Source organism: Dioszegia hungarica, assembly GCF_025882075.1.
Source record: "Dioszegia hungarica strain PDD-24b-2 chromosome Unknown MKK02contig_19, whole genome shotgun sequence".
Classification (NCBI taxonomy): Eukaryota; Fungi; Basidiomycota; class Tremellomycetes; order Tremellales; family Bulleribasidiaceae; genus Dioszegia; species Dioszegia hungarica.
In genome coordinates this window covers 620,833-629,886 of record NW_026515776.1, presented here as the reverse complement: position 1 = coordinate 629,886, position 9,054 = coordinate 620,833, and the positions used below count along the sequence as shown (strand labels likewise).

General features: G+C 57.4%; 1 protein-coding gene across 1 annotated transcript; it reads left to right on the top strand.

The window, feature by feature from the left end:
• Positions 1-3,257: 3,257 nt before the first annotated feature.
• Positions 3,258-7,146, top strand: MKK02DRAFT_39340 (uncharacterized protein; the record flags this gene model as incomplete). The annotated part of the gene is made up of 4 exons (XM_053090546.1): positions 3,258-4,028; positions 4,468-5,802; positions 6,228-6,425; positions 6,544-7,146. 4 exons carry the CDS (start codon positions 3,258-3,260, stop codon positions 7,144-7,146), a joined length of 2,907 nt encoding a protein of 968 aa, XP_052943136.1.
• Between the last annotated feature and the right edge of the window lie 1,908 nt (positions 7,147-9,054).

The following is a 9,054-nucleotide window of genomic DNA, read 5'->3' as shown; positions in this document are numbered from 1 at the left end:
CCCCTAACCCCCTAACCCCCTAACCCCCTAACCCCCTAACCCCCTAACCCCCTAACCCCTAACCCCCTAACCCCCTAACCCCCTAACCCCCTAACCCCCTAACCCCTAACCCCTAACCCCCCTAACCCTCACCCCCTATACACTTCCATCATAACCGACATGCGGTCGTCTACCGGCTCGGGTCCAGCCGACGCCGAGCTCATCTCTCTACCAGCCAAAATGGGAGGGATGGGAATACTCTCTCATCGTGAGTGTTCAGTTCATGCTCGAGCAGCGGCGGAGGAGAGTGCGGATGCTATCTTGGCCCCGATCTTGGGCGAGGGTAGAGAGGATGGATTGGACGATGAGGTCAAGGGACAAGGTGAGAGGTGTCAGGAGGCGTTTGAGATCAGAAGGGATGCGCTGCTGGAAAGGTTGGAGGTTAAGGAGAGGAAGTCGATGGTTGAGAACGGTTCTCCGTTGGCAAGAAAGTGGATGTCCGCAATTCCATACAACTCTACAGGACATCTCACCAACTTCGAACTCTCCTGCGGTCTCCATTACCGCACCCTCCTTCCTCCCCTCCTTCCCTGCCGCCATTGCACCTCTCCCATCGAGCTCGGACACGACGAGGTCTGCCGAGGCGCCACCCGTCCCCAATATACCATCATTCGCCATAATGGTATCGTCAACGCCATCGCCGACGCTCTACGGTCGGTCAGCGGTACCAGAGTGCAGCTCGAGCCGCTCACGACCGACCACGGGTCCCAGCGGCGCAACGACCTGCTCGTTTGGGGATCGGACGGGCTAGGGAACGCCACGACGGAGCATGACGTCAAGGTGTACTCTATCCTCGGCGACAAGGTCTACAAGTCGGTCGGGCAGATGAGGGCGGGCAGGTTGACGGAGGCGCCGCCCGCAGATGCTAATCCATGGGACAAGACCATGTGGCAGATGCAGCGGTACCTGTTCACGGTGGACGCAGAGACGGCGAAGGCGGCAGCTGGAGGGATGGGGAGATTCTCACCGTTGGTGTTCTCGGCGGGCGGTTTGGTGGAGAAGGGGACGATGGGAAGGATGATGGAATGGAAGGAGGCGGTATCGGACGGAGCTTGGGAGTACATGCTCAGGAGGATGGCGCTGGGACTGTTGAGGAGCAGGGCGAAGATGTGGGAGGTTGGAGGGTAGAAGGGGTGGTGAGTAGCTAACTTGATAGAAACACTTGTATCTCATAGCAATAAGTATGCACATCAATCACCCCTAAGGTTGGAGGGTAGAAGGGGTGGTGAGTAGCTAACTTGATAGAAACACTTGTATCTCATAGCAATAAGTATGCACATCAATCACCCCTAAGTATGCACATCAATCACCCCGTGCACCAGCGAATAGTATAACCCTCGTGCGTCTCCTCCTTCTCCGTCGACTGCATCGACCCGTCCGCCCCCTGGTGCCAGGTGCTGACCCTCTCGACCTCCGCAATGACATGGTCACGCCAGGGCCCCTCCATCTCCCAGGCCGAGTATACCATCCTGATCCCAAGTGATCCCCAGCGACAATCTCCCGTCGTCGACGTCCTCCTACCGCAAAGATCCTGCGGGATCCAGCATGTGTAGCAAAGACCGCTGCCCGTCTTGGCGGAGCTGAAGTTCGCCTGCGCCTTATAGTGCCTCATTCTCTCGCGAGCTGATGACTCTAGGTTTTGGCCATCGGAGTGAAGGAAAGGGCAGGTGTCGAGGAAATGTTCAAGAAGGAGACGAGCCAGACAACGCCGGGGATCATGAGGTGGAAGGGGAGGATGAGATAGAGGATGATGACCCTATGGATGGCATTGGAGATCTTGAGGACAATGTGGAGATGGTGGAGGAGGGCGAGGACGTCATGGAGCACGACGAGATCGCTGAGCAGTTTATTGACATACGCTCACGAGGATCTGACCCCATTGACGAGGAGGAGGTGGACCCGGACGATGATGTGGACGAGAGCAGGATATTGAGGGAGAAGATGATGGCCCGGCGAGCAAAGGAGAAGAGGCAGCAGGAGGAGATGGACCAAGCACATCAATCACCCCCCAAAGGCGGCTGTGGTATGAGCATCGGCACGACTTGGTAAGCAAGTCTGAACTCACGTCTCCCTGCTTGCAGCGAGAGGAGGACCGAGTGGGTGCCAGGCCCTTGACGGCCGAGAGACGGTTCCGGGAGTAGACGATCCGGTTGCCTTGGTCGTCTTCCTTGGGAAGGGATTTGAGGATGGCCGCCGTGCTGTCCTTCGTCGGCCCGTCTTGGGTGCGGGGAGGGGCCTTGACGCCGTCCTCCACCTCCCTGTGCTGCTTTTTGTGAGAGAACCCTGGTTGGTCAGCTGGAAGAAAGGTGCTCGAGCTCTTTCTCGATGACGGGAAGAATCTCGGAGGCGATGGCGGGCTTGAATGAGTGATAATTGCGTGCGTACTCACTTGGAGGACGTCCAGCTGCGCGCGGGTGAGCGGTGGGTCCGCTGCGGCCGGCACAGGCTCGGCCGATTCAGCAGCATGAACACTCGCAAAGTATGGAGCGGCACCGGTTGGCAGGGTCGGAGGAGGCGGTGGGGATAGTACGGGGGAGGAGAGTTGTGACTGACGAGGTCGGTATATGAGCCCTATCGCCTGCTAGTCAAGCAGGGAGGCGGGACAGAGATGTCCAAGTGAGAGCTATAGAGGCTGGGAGCGAAAGTGGGGAAGGGAAAATTGAACTGGTCCGATTGTCCGGGTCTTTTTGCCGGAACGGGCAATTCCGAGCTGCTCCACTCACTCGCGGTGCACACTCATCAACAACAAAGGCAGACCTCATACATCCATCATCTTCAGCAAACCGCTCCATCTTGCAGGCATCATCTGCATTATCCACGACATCATTCCCTTCAGACGCGGCTCACGCGCTGTAGAGAGTGATCTACTATCTTTATCGAGGGCGGAAGAAGCCCTACCTCGTTGCGCACGGTCGTCTTTTGTTGACAATAACAAACCATCCCGCCTCGTCCAGGACCGCTATCGCCTGACTGTCCACCCAACTTTCCGGCACTCAGGTCATCTCACCGCACTGTAGCCAGACCTGTGGGTGGCGGGGCGTACGGTGGGCGGATGCAAGCATAGAGAGGGGAACGGGCATATCGGAATAGGCGGAGGAAAGGCGGCTTATCTGGCTCATCTGGCTCATCTTCCTCGTGAGTTGATCATCATGTGGACCTTGCAGAGGTAGCCGCTGATGGTGTAGACTAGCTCGGTTAGAGCTCGAACAGCCATCGTCATGCCGGAAGAACATACATCACTCGCATCATCAACTCTATCCGCATCTCCCCATCAGCAATATCAACCGCATCATCAGCAACCATCCATCTTACCTGTTCCACCTCCAGCTCGACAAGCGTCAGCTCCCACCGGCTTCTATATGTCTGGTGAATACCCTCAGATGAGCGGTCATCCTCCCGATATGGGCTATCATACTCATTCCGGATACTACGACCCGGCATACCCTCCTCCCGGTCTCTACGCCGACCCCTCTCTCGCCTCGGGATATCCTCCTCCTCCCATCTCGGCTCATGTGCTCGGTCAGCTGTACGACGCACAGCAGCAGCCTACCGGTCATCTCCCGCCTGTCTCGTCCTCCCCACCACCTACGGTCCCACAATACGTCCCACCTCCTCAGCATCAAATGGCCCCGGACCCTATTCACACCCAAGCAACGCAGAACCAAGCGCACCAGGCGAGCGGCTGGGGATGGCGTCCACCTCCGCAGTTCCTGCCTCCTCACGGTCCGTCCTATCCCGGTCAAGCGTACGGTCCGCCGCTCAGAGTCCCGCCCATACCGAATGAGGCTGGATCGGAGGGACGCTCATCGGCGAGGGGATCGATGAGCACGCCGCCGGGGATGATGAGGCGGTATGAGATAGGGGAGAGGGGACCAGGCGGTATGGGTGGACGAGATAGAAGGCGGAGGGATAGAGACGAAGATAGAGATGGTGGGGAGGACGAGGTCATCAGTACGATCTTTGTGGTGGGATTTCCGGACGATATGACGGTGAGTTGGCTGCGGCGCTCGAGGTAGGGGAGCTGGGTATGAGTGTGTGGAGGCGAGGCTGGATGCGATGTTGCTCAAGCGGGTACTGGGAGTGCAGGAGGAGGGTTGACTGAGGTATCACGGAGCTACTGGGAGAATGGTGGATATCCAGATGGACGCTGGGGAGGGAACACGGGAGCTCGAGGGCTGGAGCTGGGTCCGAGTCGTGTGGGAGGTGAGGCTATCGTGTCCGGTGTAGGATGGAGATGGTTGTTGCCACAGTCGTCAGCTGCGGAGTACTTGGGCCATCTCGGGACGCTAGAGTGGGCAGTGCGGGAACACGTTGGGACGCTAGGCAGACTCCCCGCATAACTCCGATCACTCTCCCCTATCTACCCCATCTCATACATCTCCATCTCCGTGCAGCCTGACACTCTTGTGGTCTTGCGCTGACCAGCAGGAACGGGAGTTCCAGAACATCTTCACCTTTGCACCCGGCTTCGAAGCTGCTACTCTCAAGTTCCCCTCCGGCTCTCGCACCCGCGAACCTACCGCCGCACTTCTTGCCGAGCTATCACATCTGGCGGTGCTGCGTGACTCGTCGCGGACCCGCGAGACGTCGGAGGAGCATCAACAACAGATGGCGCAGCACCAAGCCGGACTCGAGGAGGCACTTGCCGCGCTTCAGATGGCAGCGGGCGGGACGGCTAGTACAAGCACCTCGACCACACCCTCTGGCGCTATATCCCTCACGCCCGCGGTTCCCTCCGCTCCTACCCTCGGCGGTATTGCCGCTATCCCAACGCGTCGGCAGATAATCGGGTTTGCGCGGTTCAAGACTCGAGCGGATGCGCTTCAGGCGCGGGAGCAGCTACAGGGTCGCAAGATCGACACCTTGACTGGTGCTTCGCTCAAAGCGGAGATGGCCAAGAAGAATCTGCATACCAAGCGGGCGACGAGTGGAGAGGAGCTGGTGGGATTGCTGCTCAGGAGTGGGAGGCTGGCAGGGCTGGTTAATGGGGTTGGTGGGGATTGCGCAGGAAGCTCCAGGGATGCCCTCCAGGGGAGGGATGGATCCAGAGGGGGCATGGGAGGATATAGGGAGCAGCAGGCGATGTCCGCACCCAGCGCAAAGGAGGCGTGGGACAACTGGCCACTACCACCTCATATGGCAACTCCGGCGCATCCACCCCTTCAACAACCCGGCGGTCCCGACTCCGGCCGGACTCGACAAAGTACGTCCGAGGACCAACTCCTCGATCGATACCCATCCTCACTTCCCTCTCCTTATCTCCATGCGCCAGGCTCCGCTCCCGGCGGACCCAACTCATTCCCTCCCGGCGCCTCTACAAATCGTCCTCCTCCATCGGGCGTCCCCTTTGATCCTACGGCTCACCCCTCCTACCACCCTGCCGATCTCGCCAACCCCACGTCTCCTCCCTCTTCTGCTCGATCCCCGATCCAGCCAATCCGGCCGTCCTTCTCCGGTCCATCTCACCCAGTAGGGGACAGCAAGGCCCTCCTTGCGCTCGCTGAAGAAGCGGACGAGCTCGAGCTCGAGATGGAGCTGATGACCGTGGGAGAGGAGGGTACTGGAGATGGCGGGCTGGAGTATCGACTGAGGCAAGCTGGAAGGGGTAGCATGGGAGGAGGATATGGCGGGTTTGGATATGCTATGCCGGGAATGGGCGGAGGGGGTCGAGGGGAGATGCTGCCGACGAGTCCGACGGGGACGAGCGAGGCGTTGAGCGATGCGGGAAGGAGTATGGGCAATCCATCGGATCAGAACCCTCCGGTGAGTCCTCCAAGCTGGTCTCGATCTCCTTCTTCTTCCTCTTATCCTCCACCTTCTTCATCGTTGGCGTCCCAGCCCGAGGGTATCAGCTTGAGCTACCACGATGGGGACGGAATTCTTTTGTCCCTCATCCTCTCCCCTCTGCGCTGCTGCGGCTTCACTCTTCTCCACTCTCTCTCCTCTCTGTCTCTCCTCCCCATCGCTTGATCAGTTCGATCCGAGTAGACAGCTCGGTCAACAAGCTCGAGCGCTTCTACCCATCTTATGGCTCCCCATCTTCAGACTCTGACCGTTTTACACCTGCATCAATACCTTGTGCCTCCCTCTTTCCCCATCCTCCCTCTTGCTATGATCTCACCCTCACACCAGCCTCGCCTGGTCTCTTCTGCTTGACACCACTGTTACGACCACAGCTTACTCTGCAGATCAATACCCTCTACATCGGCAACCTGCCCGCCATCTCCCCTCCGACCCATCCCCCAAACTTCCTCGAAGAATCTCTCCGCTCCCTCTTTGCTCGCCTACCCGGCTTCAAGCGCATGAGCTTCAGGCAGAAGATCAATGGACCGATGTGCTTTGTCGAGTTTGAGGATGTGGGGTATGCTACGTTGGCTATCAAGGAGGTGTATGGACACAACCTGGCAAGTACAACTTGCGGCTCGTCTGCTCGCCTGGGCCTATCCCTCTCCCTTCTTTGGACTTCTCTCACACGACCCAGAGGGGCTTAGGCTGACATATCAGAACGGCCTCGTCAAAGGCGGTATCCGTCTATCCTACTCCAAGAACTCCCTCGGTCAGCGTGGCCAGTCTCAGCCACAAGGCCTAGGCTCGTCCATGTTCGGCGGTATCGCCCACAACGTCGCTATGGCCGGCATGTCCCCCTCCCCCACGACTACCACCGACCCATCCAATCATCGTACCGACTCTGTCAACTCTCCCTCCTTCTCCTCACTCGGTCTCTCCTCTTCAAGAGCCAACGACGGGACCACTCTCTCACCCACCGCACAGCCGTTCATGATCCCCACCCCGTCCTTATCCTCGGGATCCGCATCGAACCAAGCTACATCGCCTCGATCTCGTTACTTTGGCGGGTCGGAGCCACGTTCTCCGGGCAGCAATTTTGCACCCGGATCTATCCAGTCGAATATTGGCGGTCTACCTGTACCGGCGCCGGGCGGGAATGGGGGTGCAGGAAGCAGCGCCGGGAGCTCAGCAGCGAGTCCCAAGTGGACTCCAGCGACCGTCTCGTGGCTCAGCCCAGGCTCGGCGGGGAATGGGTACGGGGGCGGAGACGGGTTCCCCAGCAGTCTGGGTGGTGTGGCGAGCACGTGGGGGTCAGTGTGAGGGGGAAGTAGGGTGCTTGCTTGTTGGACTTGTCGGGCAGGGGAGAGCGCAAGCGGACGGTCTGTCGGGTGGACTTGTCCTTTGGGATTTTTGACTCTATCCTTTCTTACTTCGCATCTTGTATAGAAATTGTATCTACCTTCGTATATCTTCACACCTTCATCTTCCATCATTCCTAGCATAATCACATAGGTTCCAAAGTCTTCAATCTCTCTTTCTCATATTCTCGCTCTGCGAATCTGCACCCCGCTCATTTCTCTCTTGACCATATCACGCTTGTATGCAGCTGGATGTCGATCGGTAACATAATCTGACGAACCGAGACCCTTCATATAGGACTTGACAGTCTGAAATGGGGCTCGGATTCCTCTTGACGTCTGTAAGGACATTACACCCTCGTCATGTCAAGCTGGGCGTGTGATTGCAGCTCCTATACAGGCGAGACTGAACACCGTATCCAATGTCATCTGACCGCTTGAGGGGACTGCGCTGAACAGCGCGATGCTGAGCAATAGCAAGCCTGGTCTATCGTCCTCTTCGACCGAACGCCACCGCAAGACCATTTCTGTGACCATATGCCACATCTCCCTGTGCGGCTTCGGTGGACTCCCGATTGCTGAGTGGACTCATGGCCCACTTGAGATGTACACATGCTCTGGTTGCACGCACCATCGTAAGATCAAATAGCCAGTTCTGAGAATGGTTCTGGCCAGCAACGCCGACTCGGTCCCCAGATATTTCCCATGGTACGGCCTGAATTAGCAACGTCAATAATAGACATGCAGGTGCAAGCGAGGCGCCCCTCTTGCTGGAGCTGGCGGCATCGAGCCTGCTGAGCGCTTCTGTTCTCGAAGGGCCTATATCATGAGGTTTAATGCTGGAAGAAGGCGGAACATTCGAATTGAGCTTGCTTCTCCTCTAGAGTCTCACTTATAATTATACTGAGAAAAGTGGAATGCCGATCTGCTTTGAGCAGGACGGACAGACCAGGAGGGGTACCTGGCCTACAGTGACTCGGTCTCAGTTGATGTTCCAACGAGAGATACAGATCTTTCACCCGACCAATCTGCCCGCCCTCTGGCACCTAACGGATATGTGTCTGCCCTCGACATGGCTGATTATTTGAGCAGTAAGAAAAGCGTGTTGGGGATCAGTAGCTGTCCAGCTCTATACTCAACAACTGAACAGACCTGTCGCCGTTATCGCTTGCATGGTCATGGTATTCCCGAAGAACTGTTGAGTCAAATCAGGATCTTCCGCCTCCATCGTCATATCGACCGCCTTGTTTCGTCGGTCATAGCTCCGATACCAGCAAGTGGCCAGCCGTCTCAGAGCACACCGATTCTCTCCTGTAACGTCTAGCTCGTACTTCCGTAGTGTACTCTTAGCTATCGAGGCTTGACTCTATCCGTCACCCGAACTGCTGATGTGTAAGGGTACTGTGGGAGATGCACAGTAACGAAACTTGATCGCGCCAAGTGCCGATCACCTAGCTCATCATGACTTGGCATCACTCGATTTGTCTACAGTCCAGTCCTGCTAGTAAGATCAACGTTCCAGTTCTACTAGATGACATACACAGCCACTTGACACGTTAGAATGAATCGCTGGGTACGGTTGTAAGTATTGCCACAATGCGGATCTTTCGGCCCGATTCTAGACCAAGGACGTGTGGTTTCTGTGGTGCCGATCATTGTAGAATGGGTGCAACTGATCCTACTGGATAGCTCCCCGCCTCTGTGACCGATCTAGATCACTGACAAGTCGCCATCCTGGATGGATCAGTCCGCCACACGCCTGTTTCAGCTGGTTTCACATTGGCCTTGACGCACGGACTCATTTTCCCACCCAAATCCATGCCAGCGCCGAGATGAGCGAGGAATGCTGCAAGCAACCCCTTTCGCACCA